The sequence below is a fragment of the Acomys russatus genome, chromosome 32, assembly GCF_903995435.1.
Source record: "Acomys russatus chromosome 32, mAcoRus1.1, whole genome shotgun sequence".
NCBI classification, from domain to species: domain Eukaryota; kingdom Metazoa; phylum Chordata; class Mammalia; order Rodentia; family Muridae; genus Acomys; species Acomys russatus.
In genome coordinates this window covers 2,695,483-2,712,303 of record NC_067168.1, presented here as the reverse complement: position 1 = coordinate 2,712,303, position 16,821 = coordinate 2,695,483, and the positions used below count along the sequence as shown (strand labels likewise).

At 41.8% G+C, this 16,821-nt stretch overlaps 1 protein-coding gene across 1 annotated transcript in view; it reads right to left on the bottom strand.

Moving 5' to 3' along the window:
* Wdr72 (WD repeat domain 72) overlaps window positions 1–16,821 on the bottom strand; it is a 108,124-nt gene that overhangs the window by 63,491 nt on the left and 27,812 nt on the right. Inside the window, exons 4-12 of the mRNA XM_051140829.1 lie at window positions 13,650–13,728; window positions 12,022–12,196; window positions 11,202–11,278; window positions 10,172–10,291; window positions 8,948–9,093; window positions 8,469–8,565; window positions 5,312–5,453; window positions 3,987–4,235; window positions 1,332–1,552 (exon numbers count right to left, since the gene is read on the bottom strand). Of these exons, the coding sequence (XP_050996786.1) occupies window positions 1,332–1,552; window positions 3,987–4,235; window positions 5,312–5,453; window positions 8,469–8,565; window positions 8,948–9,093; window positions 10,172–10,291; window positions 11,202–11,278; window positions 12,022–12,196; window positions 13,650–13,728 (1,306 nt within the window). The remainder of the gene's footprint in view (window positions 1–1,331; window positions 1,553–3,986; window positions 4,236–5,311; window positions 5,454–8,468; window positions 8,566–8,947; window positions 9,094–10,171; window positions 10,292–11,201; window positions 11,279–12,021; window positions 12,197–13,649; window positions 13,729–16,821) is intronic.

Here is a 16,821-nt window from a genome sequence, read left to right as displayed (position 1 = left end):
ATTGAGTGAGTACACATTATATGGCCCACACCAGGTCAATCCAGCACTGCTTTCTAAACACTTGAAAGCTAGAAGATGAAATAGCTCATAGGAAAAGAGAGGGGGAATTTGCAGAATACTATGTTCTTGTGGTAGGAACAATGCTTCTGAATTCATACAGATGGAGCCCTCCTGCTGATGCTCACTCACTTGTCCAAGAAAGCCCTGTCTTCCCTGGCTTGCGTTTTGAATGGCTTCTGACACTAACTGCTGCCTCACCTGCCGATGGGGCAGGAGGAAAAGAGAACAAGAGCAGAACAGACTTGCACTTCTGTTCCGAGGCAGCAGAGCCTTGGGAATAAAATATCTTCCACGGTACTCCAACTGCTCACATGGAAATTTCTAGAACACTGCTTCACGGTTTAGTTTAGTTTAATCTTCTGTGATCAAGAACAATATTTTTTCATGTCTTATCACAGAAACACAGTGTCAATTTCCCCAAGTTTATACTATCTGAACATAATTTTATAAACCAATCTAACTTGCCTTGCCAAATACTTTTTCCCCAAAAATTTAGTTCACATTTTAACAAAAAAACTCAGCTCTTTTCAAACTGGATTTAAGCTGACATCTCATAGGAAGAGAGGAACTATCGCTATGTCATCTTCCCCAGCAAGGAAGATAGGTGTTCATAAATTCAATATTTATCAAATTCTCACTCAATATTTATTAAGAAAATAAAAGCTAAATTTCAATTTATATATTCCTGTATTCCTTGACTTGTTTTTTGCATAATCTTTGAACTTATTTTAAAATTCCATACTAAAACCAAGAAGAGACTTGATACCCTATGAGCGTATACAGGGGGAGGAGGTCCCCCTCAGGCACAGTCATAGGGGAGGGGAGTAAGGGGAAAATGGGAGGGAGGGAAGAATAGGAGGATACAAGGGATGGAATAACTGTTGAGATGTAACAAGAATAAATTAATTTTAAAAATATTTTGAAAAAAATAAAATAAAATAAATTTGTATGCATAAAAAAAATTCCATACTAAAAACTAAGACAAAACTAGGGAGAGAAAAAAACTGATTACCTAGTGTGCAATTAAGAGAACTTACATAAAGATACACCAATGTTTACTTTAGAAACATTATTTGTGTGATGCGTTATAATAAAATTAAAATTCATATTGAAAAGTTAGAAACAAACTTGGCAGAGGCAACTAGCTAAATGAGACAGAAGGTGAGAGGGTTTTTTTGTTTGGTTTGTTGGATTCCTTGTGGGACTAGGAGGTTTTGCTGCTGTTTGTGGTTTACATTATGTGCTGTGTTTACCTCTTCAGGTTCACTCACTTTCAAGTTCTCTGGCGACATCAAAAGTCTTGTTACTGGACCAGCTTCCAAAAAGAATGTGTGCAGAATTTCTTTAGTAAAAATGTCCCACAGAATCACACAGGAGCCTCGATCCCCAGACACCATCCAACTTTGGTCCAACTTCGAAGCAAGACTGTGAGGGTAAAGCAATGACGTCACGCTCTGGTGATGGCCTCTGAGAAGGGTGTGGCAGGGGGAATCTGGAAAGCGGTCAAACACCAAGTAGCACAAAATTATCTTTCAGGTAATTCTTTTTTTTTTTATTATTAATTTATTCTTGTTACATCTCAATGTTTATCCCATCCCTTGTATCCTCCCATTCCCCCCCCCCCATTTTCCCATTATTCCCCTCCCCTATGACTGTTCCTGAGGGGGATTACGTCCCCCTATATATTCTCATAGGGTATCAAGTCTCTTCTTGGCTACTTGCTGTAAGATCACACATCTTTATCATATGCACACACTTGGCTAATTATGGAGCAGCCTTCGTGGGCCATCTCAAAAAGCAAAATGCCTCATCCGAAGCCAGACCAAGCTTTGGACGAGGCAGAGAGCTCCATCGTTCACGTCTCCTGTTTGCCGATGGCTGTCAACATCCTATAACGTGAAGGGACTAGTCAGTCGCGCACTCCCTCCTCACGTGAGCAGTCAAGTTAAATTTAACAGAAAAGAAAAGCAAATGTCACAGGACGTTCGGCTACAAAAGATGTTTGAAGTTATCAAGTCCTACCTCTTTTTCACTGTTTACAGATAACGTTATCTCTGGTTTGAAGAGGTCAATCCAACTCCTTGTGTCAAAAGGCTGGCACTATGTTTAAACTTCACTGCTCATGGAATCTTCCCCGTTGCCTGTAAGTCAATCGCTTCCTACCTGTGCCGCCACAGATATGGACACGCTTATCTTTTCTTCTGACTCACAGATTCTCCCCACCTCTCTAAGATACAGGTGACCACACCCACCCTGACTTGGGACAAGCTGGTAGGTGAAATGCGTATATTCTCAGCACAGTGCCTGGCATCTGGGTAGCACATGGGCACGTGGCCTTTCAAACCTGATCTGTACTAGAACCGAGACCTCCTGGTAAACCCATTCCCTCGCCACTAGCTCCCAGCTGCTCCCATCATGGCTACCCTACGCTCTCCAAATTGGACAAGGCCATTTGGCAGTCTCTCTATTCAAACTGAAATGGAATCTCAAAGACCTGATTTTTGTCTCGCTTCGTGTTCAGGCCTTACAGCGAGCCATAATGAATGCCAGTTCAGAAGCTGTCAGTCAAGTGCAGGTTTCTGTTTATTTTCTCGATATTAGGATAAATCGGCCTAGATTAAAATGTCTACACTCCCCATTTTCTCTGACTTTAAATGGCAGCCATTTACCTGCTTATTATCTCTTCTGGTTTCCTTGCCATCTAGTCCCCTGTTGTCAATCACAGAATCATAAGCCACCCACACCCAGTGAGTAGCTAAAATGTGGCAAAAGACTGGGGACCAGAAGAGGATGTTATAATTGAAATATGATGTAAAAACAAAATGAGACAAAACATAAAACTTAGGCTGTGTAAGGCCCTAGGTTTGATCAGCAGTGCAGCAGGGAAAGGGAAAGGAAATTCGTGTGGGGGATCTCATGGTAGAATGCTTATCTAGAGTGCACGGGTGCTCTAAGTTGAACCTCTCAAACACGCACGCACGCACACACACTCATGCACGCACGCACGCACGCACGCACGCACGCACACATACACCTTTTACTATATATCCTGAAATCTCCGCCGCCTCCTATCTTTCCCCCACCTTACATGGCAACTCATTGTATAATGATAGTTACTTAGTAGATATTGTCATAGTGCACAGAGATGAATAAGAACACAGACTTAATTAACAAGGAAATATAAATGAATACAGGAAGATGCCATTTTACTCCTCATTAGTAAAGAATTAAACGTTTAAAAATGTAAAAGGCAGCCAATATTTGGGAGAACACTTGCAATTTCACAGGTTATTATTGGATATTCATGTATATACTGAGATAAGTCCTTTATGGAACCATTTAGGTAGCTTAATTTCCAAAATCAAAATCACAAACTAATATTGATGTACTCATTCAAGGATAATCGATTATGACTCTTCCATGGTAGCTAAAGTCTGAAAAACCTAAGCACTGATTAACAGAAAGATTTTCAACTTGGATTTTGATTATTAATTGTCATTTAAAATGAGCTCATGAAGAATGAGCATCAAAAATATTTTACTAATATTTATTTAATAACAACTTGGTATGGCATCTATTTTAGTAGCTCAATTAACACACAGTGTGCTGGTATGAAATTGTGCTCACACATGCACATATACACATGCGTGCACACACATGCCTATACATTTTCAAGACGTATAGTGAAACTGCTTTGCACAGTGGCCATTAAAGTGGAAATTAAGATGGAGAGAAAAGCTTGTGGTGGGACAGCACAACTCTCTGCTCAAGTCTTCACAAAACCTGTATGCATGCTTAATTTAGTCTTAAAGTATGTGCAAATTTATCTACATATGTTAGCAAGGGCCTGAGGCTTCTGTATCCTTTTTTGTAGAACTTGTAGAAGAGTAGATAAATTATGTAAGTAGGGAGAAAAATCTAGTCACCTTTTAATAAAGAGCCCCCTTCCAGAAGTCCTGCTGTGGCAGCATTCAGAGCCTTAGTGATAAAGATGGTCCCATCCTCACAGCCACAGATGAGTTTATCAAGATTTGGAATGTACTCTGATGAGGTGATGGCTGCTGCCATTCCCACTTCATCCCTGGACCCAGAGAAGTCGTCTGTGATGCTCTGTGACACCATGTGATGCTTATCAAAATTATCCTGAAGAGTCCAGGTGGTGGTTATTGGAATTTCTGAAAGGAACACATACAAAAAGACAAGTTGGCTTATTTACTCTCTGTAGATATGAAAATATGGAAAAAATGTCATCTCTTCGGAAATATGAGCCTGATAGAATAGCTCAGTCCCATTTAGAACACACACACACACACACACACACACACACCCCTTGGGATTTTCAATTGAAGGTCATCTGAATTACGTTGGTTGTATTTGTGCATTAGATCCCCAAACTTTAATTATATCCTTTTTTATATTGGTATTTGTTTGATAGAATGCCTGACAAAAGAAACTTAAAGGAGGAAGGGTTTACTTTAGCTCAGAATTCAGGATCAGAGGCATGGCTAAGGAGGCTCTGAGTAGCACTCACATTGCATCTGCACTTAGGAAACAAAAGATGCTCACACTTAGGAAACAGCTGACACACAGCTTGCTCTCTCTCTCCTTTTAATTCAGTCTAGGGCTCTCCAGCCCACGGAATTGTGCTATCTACATCTAAGGCACCTCTTCCCACCTTAGTTAACCTGGCCTACGAGCTCTTCACAGACATGCCCAGAGGCTTGTCTTCTCATCCCTGTCAAGTCAGCAGTCACCACCACAGGATCTAATGGACAGTGGTCTGTGAAGACTCTTGGTTGTAGTACCATATGGTTCAGTGCAGAAATCACTGAATTCATCACAAGTGAGTTTTCAGGAAATAAGATTAGAAACTTGAACTGTTGGGGCTAGAGAGATGGATCAGAAATTAAGATCGTGTCTGTTGCTCTTCCAGAGGACCCAAGTTCAGTCCTCAGCACCCACAACCTCCTGTAACCCCAGCTCCGAAAAGGATTGGACAGCACTGGCTTCTGTGGGAGCCTGCACTAACAGGCACATATTCACAATAAACATATACACATAATTAAAAGTAAATACAAAATAAAAAGAAATGGAAAGTGTCAAAATAGACATAGTGGAGTAGCACCTTTGACCCATACTTGGGAGACAGAAGCAGACAGAGCTCTACGAGTTTGAGTTCAAGGCCAGCCTGGTCTACCAAAGGAGACACTGTATTGGAAGGAGACGGGGGTGGACAACAGAGCTGTCTTACCTCCAGGAGAACCATCAAACTTAGATATGGGGACGTCTGGGATATGCCACAAAGTTATTCTTCCTGAGACTTCTCCAGAGAAAAGCACCTTGTAAAAAGGCTCCTTCCGTTCATTCACGTAGCCCATGACGGAACGCAGGCTCTGAAGAATAAAGCATGGCCTTGGCACAGGCGATGTGGCATGGAAGGTCTTGACCATGGGGAAGAGTGAGACTTCAAACCTGAACTAAACCTTTGCAAACAATTTGCCACTGTTTCAAATGTCTTAGGTGAATTAAATGAAATAATTCATGGCTTAAGGTAGAAGAAAACAAAAGCCTCCATTAAAAATTAGAAATGGTGGCACACACCTTTAATCCAAGCTCTCAGGAGGCAGAAGCAGGCAGATTTCTGTGAGTTTGAGGCCAGCCTGGTCTGAAATTACAGTCCAGGTCAGCCAGGGCTCTTACGCAGAGAAATCCTGTCTCAGAAACAAAACAAAATGAAACAAAAGCACCACCACCACCAAAAACAAAACAAAACAAAAACCTTTGGGACTGGAAAGATAGCTCAGAAGTTAAGAATACTGGCTCTTCTCTCAGAGGCCAGGGTTCAGGTCCCAACACCTACATGGCAGCTTACAACTGTCTGTAGCTTCAGTTCTGATACTCTTGAACAGACACATATGCAGGTAAAAACACCAACAAATGCTCATAAAATAAAAATAAATATGCTATTAAAACTTTAGAAATGAGATCACTGGCTAAGGTTCAGAGAGTTGACACAAGTATCTAACCTTGGTGTTGTGTATGGGTACTGCGCATATCCTTTCATGAAAGCATTACCAGTAAGGGCCAGGTACATGTTTAATTAAAACATCTCATCAATTAAAAAAAAATCCAGTACTATGAGTCTGTGCCATCATGGTCTTTTTCAGCTTATATATGCAAGAGAAAGGGCTTGGGTTACCCATGGTAATGGAGACAGCAATGGGCCTTGACTCTAAGAACTCTGAATCAAAACCACACAGGTTGATGATGACGACACTGCTTACCAAAGCTGCCCAGTCTCTCTCAGCTGTTTCGGTTCTATTAGGCAGTTAAAACAGCACCTGTTAACATGGAGGCCTTTGTACCCTTCTCCAGAGCTATTGACCAACTATTAACTCTAAGAATTCATACTCAGACCCATCATAAGATTAAAGCACTCAAGTTTAAAACCTTACACTTAATCTCTCCCCAAATGTCAGCGTGAAAATGGCCTCCTGGTGGCAGCCGAAGTCAACACCACCACCAGTCTCAGTTTGTGTGTACATGCCCACCTTGGACCTGCAGCCTTCTTCCATGTCAGCTGAGACTTGCAGAGTGCCAGGGGCCCCTTCCAGGAGACAGACAAACCCATCAGCAGACAGGCTCACAGTGGGAAGCAATCGGAACTCTCAGTGGTGCTGAAGTGGCAGATGTCATTTCATGGTAGGGCTCCAAACGTTGACCCTAGCCAATGCCGTGCTGTTGCAGAAGGCTTTTGTTCTAGGTTTACTGTGATCAAATTCCTACAACTAGATTATTCTATTTATAGTTCACTAGCTTCCGTGTATTTCTTCCACTTATACTGTGGGCTGAGGGGCAAAGAAACATGGACATCTAAAGAAGAATCATTGGAAAATGAACCTTTCTGTGGTTCATTTTGTGCTAGAAAGCTTTCCATTTTAAAAAGTTATTTAATTGACATATATGAACATTTGCCTGCATATGTATCTGGGTACCACCTGTGTACAGTGCTGGCGAAACCTAGGAGAGGACAACAAGTCCTTTATAGTTGAAGCCACAGATATTGTCAGCCACCACGTGGGTGCAGAGAATTGAACTTAGGTCCTCTAGAAGAGCAGCCAGTGCTCTTAACTGCTGAGCCATCTCTCCAGCCCCAACTTTCCAATTTTATAGCAGTAGTTTTATATAGCTTTGATGTTTGCTTGTTAGGATAGAAATTCCCGAGTGACGGTTGGCTTCCGTGGAAAGCTATGTTGGTAAAAATTCACTGTGAAGCCAAAACGGAGCAAACAGCAGGCTCTTCAGAGTAGTGAAAATGCCTTTCTGGGTGAGTCATGGCACTGCTTTGTGACAAGGCTTTGCTGTTGCCCATGAAGGATTGTAGAAATGTCCCGGTGCACACTGCAATTCTAAGGGGCTTTTTTTTTTTCTGCCCCAGAAGCACCTGGGGCAGGGGGCTCGGTTTTGGCTGAGAGATCTTTTTTTTTAACCACATTTTTGCAAGAAAACGTTCAAGGGGCATCATGGCTATGGGCTTCCGAGAGCTCTGCCCCCTAATTAAGCAAAGCATCCTTGTGTACACAGCCGCATCGTTTCCTGCTTCATGTGTCACCAGAGCAAAAGCCCTTCCTCCTTATGAAGTACCTTTTCTTGGATAATTAACTGATGACTGATTCTACAAGTTAGAAATAACTTTTTGAATAACACGCCTGGAATAAAACAGTTCCTTAGATTTCAGATGTGGTTAACTGTCAAAGGTATAGTTAAGCCATGTAGAAAGCTCACAATTATATTCTCAATCATCTGCCAGAAACCTTAATTATACTTGCTTGAAGAAGATATTTTCTCCTAAGAATAGCTAAGTACATGTGAAAATGAGCCAGATGGATAGGCAGGGTTTCTTTTTCAAGTATAAAAACCATTCCATGAAGTTTCACAATTGGAGCAGGTATATTAAAATGTTAAGACTGTGCTGTGGAACAGACTCAAGTGAAAACATGGAATGTGTGTGCATATGCATGAGAGAGTACATAAAATAAAATTCCAATAATCGGCACATCTAGGTAAAGGACAAGTAAGTGTTATTCATACTTTTTTTTTTTTTTTTACAACTTTTCCACAATTGAAATATTTCCAGCTACAGTAGGCAAACAGTCAATTTTTATGGTGGTGAAATCAGAATTTTAATATTTCTTTATTTTCTTCCACACTTACAATTTCCCTATAATAAACAGGCATTGCTGTATCAATCAACCATGCTTAAGGGTGACATTTTCTCTTCAGGAGCCATTAATACTCAAAGTTGATTTTCTCATTAACAACCTGATCCAATGCTTTGATTTCATTTTTGCAAGGCTGAGTCTATTACAAAACAAGAAGCCGATTTGAGGCTGCTTTTCTTGTCTTACCTTATTTTCCTCCACTGAAGTGGAGCACAGTAAGTGAGGGTAGAGAGTGTCCTTAAGAACTCCTCCGTCGGCAGGGCATATGCATTTGGAAAGCCCACTACGTAGGGGGAAATTATAAGCAAAATTTAGAAATGTAGGGTCCTTTATTTGCCTCCTCCCCCCTTCCACTTTCAAAAGCCGGATGGCACCATTCAAGTTTCTAAACTCTAGTTATAAACTGTTGGGTTAATAATTACGAGTGACTTTTTGAAAGCCCTGCGCCAGCTGTACAAGTTCTACGTGGCTAATCTCATGCCTTCATCCCTGCTGTGCTGTACAAAGGCAGAGCGCCACGCAAGCCCAGAGGAAATCTTCCAGTGCCAAAGTTGTTTTGTTCTGGGTTTTGATCAGGGGCTGCACGCAGAGGCTTCTCCATAATAAACCTCCCCAAGTTCATTTTCTACCTGAATGTTCTGAATGCCGCTCCCATCTGAGCCCACCTGTTCGGCAGCTGATAGATATAACTGTGACCGTCTTCTGTCCAAACAAGGATCCGGTATGCCGCAAGCACCTCTCCCCCAGCGAAGAACTGCCCGCCTCTACTAACTTCCGTCCACAGAAGGGAAAAGTCACAATAGTCATAAACCTGCAAGGCAGTGCAGATGTGCCTTAGTAAAGGCTGGAGAGGGAGTCTGTCAGTAGGATTAGCTTTGAAATATGCTCATCAAGACTGTGAGGGATGATGATGATGATGGCAGCAAGGCAACAGCCCACTGAGTAGGCTGCAGTACATGAAGGTCTCTAGCTGGCCTATTCCACCTTGTATCTGTTAAGCCTGGGATCCCAAATCCTACATCTTAAAATAGTTTTCTTCTTTCCACATGAGTAGTCCCAGCATAGAACTTAAAAATTCCATATACATAAGATGTTTGTGTACCAGAAATCTTTAGCTAGCTCTCATACTTTAATCTTTGGTGACAACATATCAGTACAGTAAAAACCAGGTAGACTTCTGATAGCAACTAAGAGAAGCATTAAAGAAAATAAAGATGCCTGCCTATTGGATCATAACTTTATTTTACTTTACCCCCCAGAGAAATCACTGAATATAGCCACAACAAAGGACTGACTATTCCCTAAAAGCATGGCAGTGACACAAAAGAAAAAAAAATCCACAAATACGATCCATCTATGTATGTGGTATTAGCTTCCTAAAAGGAAAATAATACAGACATTGTTTAATTTGAAGAGTCATTTCCTTTTTTAGTAATTCATTTTTGTTTTATGTGTATGAGTGCTTGCATGTATGCATCATGGTGCACGAGTCCCTGAGGAGGCCTAAGGAGAACACTAGGTATCTTGGTAAGGGAGCGCAGGCATTTGTGAGCCGCCGTGAACAGAACCTGGTTCTCTACAAGAACAGCCAGAGCTCTTAACCACTCAGCCATCTCTCCAGCCCTCAGAAACTATTTTCATTATTACCATGATTTGTGGTTGATAAAACTAGAATTTAATGGTCCATATACCATATCTTAGGGAGCAAAGCAGTGCTACACAAAATAATAAGAGGCATAAAACATAAAACATAAGAGACACAAACGGCTACTCATTTCATGCCTTCGTATTACTACTCAAAGGGTTTTTCTCAATATTTACAATGTATTATCATTATCTGACTCAACAAAAATGGCGTTGCATTTGTACATCACTGGTGCTTTAAATACCTTCCAACACTTAGAAAATACCACCAACAGGAGTCTCTCTGTATATGTACAAAATCGTATCATCTGGCAGTTCAGGGAGCCAAGAAATTTCGATTCTTTCTCATAGACATCCTGCTTTTCCTTCAAAAGGAAAAAAAATTAATATAAATTTGAGGAATTGTACACATAAGCAGAAGACATGTCCCTCCTCAGATGGCTTGACACATATCCTTCCTACATTGTACAGGGGAAAGTATCCAAGGTTCCTTCCCAGCATCTTGTCTTAATTATTACTTTGCAAAGAAGCTGTGAGCAGAAAGTCACCTAAGATTCAAGGACTTATTATTGATAATTAACCAAAAACTATTCTACGAGGGATCACGATGAGCACTGAGAACATCAAGTCACTGGCTTTCAGACAAAGCAGAAAGGGGAGGAGCATAAAAGGGTAAAAGTCAAAACAACATCATCAACAACAACAAAACCCAACCCCATAGTGACTAAAACCAAAAGATAGTGAGACAGGAAGCTCCTTGAGAAGAGACAGGCATAGCCAGCACAGCGCAGCAAAACCTAATGTCAGCTTCTGATAGCGCTGGGTGGCGTGGGTGCTCCCAAAGAGTGTCACGCAACACAAGAGGAAATTGCCCCAGACTGGGTAGTGAGCCTAACTCGCACTGTGCTTCCGCTTTAGTCTGTTACTTTGACTCTAGTCTGAAACTAGGAAGCACGTGTGTATGCCAGCATGCCCAGGAAAGTGACCCCCCCCCACATCTGTCTGTTACAGCTCCCACAACAATGTCTGTTATTTTAAAAATTAAAAATATAATCTTATCCTCTCCCTACTCCATGTGTGTGTGTGTGTGTAAATAAATCTATTTACATTATGCGTGGGGTCATGGATGAAAGAATACAATTCAACTGCTCAGTGCCCACCCCTGGAAATATATCGCTTTAACCTTCAACTGTGAACGTGCATCACCCTCATCGTTTGAAATTCTCAATGACTGGTGATTGAAATAATGGAAAACCGAGTGGTTTCCAAGCCAACCTGAACGCTGTTGATGGAGGAGGAGAGGTCCCAGACTTTGAGCTCGCCGGTCACAGACACAACCAAGAGAGAATCTTCTATGAAAAGAAGGAAGGTCGAATATGAGCTGTCAGCTGGTGGACCTGGATTTTTGTTGGGTTAAAGGAATGATTTCATTCCTTGTTCTAAGTGTGTGTGTGTGTGTGTGTGTGTGTGTGTGTGTGTGTGTGTGTGTAGAATATAGCAAAAAGAAGAGCTGTGGCTACTGTCAGGCACTGGTCAAGTTGAACCCATCGCAGACAGGAATGTAGAACAAGTTCCTGCTTTACTCAGGTAGTACCCACTGCAGAAACTGAATTTCAGGTAGTATATCCAGAAATGGTGTTCTGCTACACATACACACACACACACACACACACACACACACACACACACACACACCTATGCACATGCACACACACACATGCACACACATGTGTGCACACACCTATGCACATGCACACACACACAGACACACACACACAGGAAAAGAAAAACAAGGAAAGAAAAAGAAAAGGAAGGGCAAGGCACTGGGGAGAAGGAAAAGGAAAAGACAGGACAGGACAAACAGCCCAACTACCCCAAGCAGAACTGAGAACCACCTCATAGAAACAGATTCTCTTTCTCTTGTCTTCACTCCTTGCTAGCTTCCTAATAACTTGACCCACTGGTAGAAGGGATCTGGGTTTTCCCTGGCAAGGCTTCAAGAGCTGCCTCCAGGACATGGTGAGCAGCAACGGCATTCTCACCTCACCTCACCAGCTGCTGCACAGCCTTAGAGTCCCAAGACACCCACCATTACCTTGAACTCTCACAGAGTGAACGACGCACATGCATTTCATCCAATCGGGGGACTGCAGAGAGGAGAATGCGTGCAGGACAGCCAGGGTGCCGGCGTCAAGGATGAGGACGTCTTGGTACTCCCCACAGCACAGCAGCCAGCCCTCGCCCGTCATCCGGAAGGAGCAGTGGTAGTACTACAGGACAGAATTCCAAGGACAGCACCTCAAAGACGGGCAGCATCGGCACCATTCTAGCTGTGTAAAGACCTCTCAGTTGAATTTTAGTCATCCTCTACTCAAGGAAACCTCTGGACTAGGTAACACCTCAGGTTCCCTGAAATAACCCCACTCTCTTCCCATGTTGATTTTTCAGCTTAGCTTCAACCTCCATCCCATCCCGCAGAAGAAAGTAGAGACCTCTTAAAAAGAAATAGTATGGATCACCGGACAGTGATGGCTATACTATTCCTGCAGTGGTACTCGGAGCTACAGAAGAACAACCTGGCCTCTCTACCCCAGCAGCATGGATAAAAACTGGTAAGAATGAAAGCATTTCCAGAAGACTGGGGAGATATTCTTTACCAAATAAATTTTGGAAGTATTTTCTATTAAAGGCCGGGTTCTATATACATTTTACCTCCCCTGAGTCATGGAACTGGGCTCTGGTCCAGGAGAAGAGGGAACAGTGGCTAAGTGTTACTATAGGAGAGGCACCAGCAGCACAAAACAATGGGGAAAGGATGAAGACATGTGGGTGGTGAAATTACCCCCTTTATTTGTAATCTGCCCATCAAAATCCAAAAGCTACCCTAAAAGTCAGGAGGTATGGTTCAGGTGAGGCCCTGGTTTCAACCTCCAACGCCAGGGGAAATAAAAAGGCTTTGAATTGAAAAGTGATTGTAGATATTATAACTAGGTCTCTCTTCCTTTCGCAAATAAAAAGGAAATAGCCGAAATCAAGAAATCCACAAAAAGAGCTGGTTAAGATTTTAAAATGTGGCACAGGCGTGTGTGCATGAGTTGGGGGTGGGCACATCAGCGCGCTGCCTGCTGTGGGCACAGCGCCCCCTGGAGCTGTTGTTAGAGAAGATTTTGTATGATGGGAACCAAATTCAGGTCCTCTGGAAGAGTAATAAATGCTCTTAACTCCTGAACCAGACTTAACTTCCGAACTCCAGACCCAGAAAAAAAAAATTGTGTTTTATAAAATAGCACACCGTTAAAGTCAAGTTTTCCCATGTATTAGTGGATGTTTTGTGTCACTTTAGGAAATGTGAAACAACATAAAAATCATTTTTTTTTCCCTAAACAGGATTTCTCTGTGTAGCCCTGGCTGTCCTGGACTCACTTTGTAGACCAGGCTGGCCTTGAACTCACAGCGATCCGCCTGCCTCTGCCTCCCGAGTGCTGGGATTAAAGGCGTGCGCCATCATGCTAGGCTCTACCAATCATTTTTAAAGATAAGCTACAGAAATAAAATAACCAGGAACAACTATTGTTGAACAATCTTTGGACTGAGAGGAAAGCCAAAATAACAGACAATTACTGGTAGCATTTTCCATCATGAGGAAAAGAAGAACATTTGAGAAAAGAATATTCTCCGAAGATATTAAGTGCTCAGATAGAAAACACTATGTGCCAGACTTACACAAATAGCAGTGTGCCTGTAAGGAAGGGTGGCCTTCTCCACGCACTGCCCACTGCTCACATTCCACAGACACATCTCCCTACAACAGAGAACTCTGTATTATTCTGTGCCATTTCCACACAATTGGCTAGAATCATTTTTGTGCCTCCAAGTTTTTCTTTAGTGATGCACTTAGGCGCAACCTGATCGTTCATGTGGCTTTTTGTTACAGATTACTGAGCAAGAAAATGCTGTGGTCATTAGCAGGGTTGGCGCACCGTAGCTGTATCATTTTGTTTGGGTAATGACACCCTGCCTACAGCCTGCAAGCTTTGCTTTAGGGTTACCCTGGCTGACACAAATTGTGGGAATTCAGCCATTGTGGCCTTCGAGAGGGACAGTACCGTGTTTTCTTCAGGTCTCTCTATGGAAACAGCATCATTCAAAAACAGTTTATTTCACTGAGTTTAAACTACATATTCTGGGAAGGATAACACACCTTATCTGTGTATGCAGGATCTCTCACTTTTTCCCTCCCTCCCTCCATCCCGCATTCCTCTCCTCCCCATCCCTTACCCCCCTCTCTCCCTCTCTTCTCTCTCTCTCTCTCTCTCTCTCTCTCTCTCTCTCTCTCTCTCTCTCTCTCTCTCTCTCTCTCTCTCTCTCTCTCTCCTCTCTCATGAAAATAAACAGCACCACCAAGAGGCCACATTTGGCCTATCATTGACCCAATTTCTTTCTTTGATCTTTTCCCCACTGAAATAAACAAATCCTAACACTTAATATTTGGAAAACCCCCGTTATTTTTTTTAAGTATCCTCTTATTTGTTTTAATGCATTTTATAAAGACATAGACACAGCCTGTACAATGAAGCTATGAAATGCACCAGGTAAAATAGTTTAAACCTAAATGATTTCTGTTCAGAAGACTAAAGACAATCGAATCAGCACTGTAAAATATTCTTTGGTTTTGGAAATTTCAAAGCAGACAACACACACACACACACACACACACACACACACACACACACACGAAAAACAAACTTTATGGGTACTATGAGAAATACTGAAGTTGAGGTAATATTAAAAATTACAGACTAATAATGTTAAATATTGCGTAAATTTCATGGGTTGGGGGGGGGGGCTGACTTTCTAATAAAACACTAGGAGTCAATATTCTAAACCACTGACTCTGAAACTGGGTTGATTTTTGTTCCGTACTATGGACCACTTCCCAGGGACAACCTTGTTGCCACTGGGAACACACTACTGACATCTGGTGGGTGGAAAGCAGAGAAACAGCAGGCACCTTGCAAGTGAGCAAGTCTGCACAACAAAGGATGCTCATCCCAAAATGCCTGGAGTTTGAAGTAGGGAGGGTGGGTATGCCCTAGAACAGGAAGAAAATAGCCATTGACCTTCCCTCTGTTCTTAGCTAACTGCATCCCAAAGAGTTTTCAAGATAACCTGAAAGTGCATGTAATTCTACAGAGCAGGGAGGAAAATGTGGATGTCACAAACACATATGCCTGTGCATTTGTGTGCATGGAGGAAAAATAACAAGGAAGAAAAGACAAAATTTTTATATATATATAAAATTGTGCAGACTTGTATATATATATACAAGAAATAAAACAACTAACAATATATCTGAAAGGGAAGTGAAAAATATAAAAATCAAAGGTGAAGAAACTGAATTCTAAGTAGTCAACAGCATAAAAATAACAGTAACATAGTTTAGCACTGTAGTTTCTGATCCCTCCTCACATCAAGAAACATTTGAAAGTACTTAAAAAAGTTACCCTAGCAATCCTCACTCCGTGGCTATTATTAGATAATGCCATGTGTGGTTTTTAAAAACTTTGGTAAGCTGTTATGTTTTGAGGTAAGTTAATTTTAAGCTGGTATCTCTAATAATCAGTTTTTAAAGATTTATCCTATTTTTATTTATGGGTATGTGTGTGTCAGAGGGGGTTAATGTGTATGGCCATATGAGTGTAATTCCCATAGAAGTCAAAGGAGGATATCGGGTCCTGTGAACCTTCATGTGGGTGCTAGGTTCTGAACTTGAGCCTTCCGGAAGAGCAGTAAGTGTTCTTCACTGCTGAGCTGACCTCCTCTCTCTCTCTCTCATATGTTCTGCCTGCATGCAATGCCTGCTAGCCAGAAGAGGGCACCAGATCTCATTATAGATGCTTGTGAGCCACCATGTAGCTGCTGGGAATTGAACTCCGGACCTTTGGAAGAGCAGCCAATGCTCTTAACCTCTACGCTATCTCTCCAGCCCCCCAGATCTGGACTGTCTTGTCTTGTTTCCTACTCTCTCTCTAAAAGTTATCTTCTCTCAATTTCTTTATTGCTATCTCTGTGCTTGGTGAGCTCCTATTCTCCTAGCCACCTGATGACAGCTGTTTCTATCTGTATAGTGTTTGGGAGTTCACAAGCCTCGTGAAAACACTTTCTTCCCTGATTGGTTCTATGTCAATGAATGGTTTGTCCACACTGTAAGATTCCCAACTCAGCCTCCCTCACACTTCCCCAGCTATCCCTAAATGGGCACAGGAGACTTCAAATACAGTCTCTAGGGTGTATGAATAGAAGGCTAGCCTAAGACTGTACTAGAAATGCAGGTTACAGGACCCAAGGTCACCGCTGTGAACTCATATCTTTGGATTAAGGCCCAGAAATCTGCACTGAGCCTCGGTAGGTATCGCTGAGATGCACTTAGTCTTTTTTTTTAAAGATGTATTTATTTATTATGTATATAGTGTTCTGCCTACATGCACACCTGCATACCGGAAGAGGGCACCAGATCTCATTATAGATGGTTGTGAGCCACCCTGTGGTTTCTGGGAATTGAACTCAGGACCTTTAGAAGAGCAGCTAATGCTCTTAACCTCTGAGCCATCTCTGGCAGAATCTCTGTCCTGAGTCCTAATACTTACCTACTTCTCATCCACTGATGAAACCTTCTCTTAACAGATGGAAATCCTCTCTACCAATACCAAGACTTCTTGCTTTAAAATGTAACTAGCCATATTGCATTAACTCTGTATGTTTATTAATATAAAACTAAAATAAAATAATAAAAAAACACTGGTGAGAATTTCTCTTAACAGATGGAAATCCTCTCTATGAATACCAAGACTTTTTGTTTTAAAATGTAACTAACCATATTGCATTAACTCTGTAT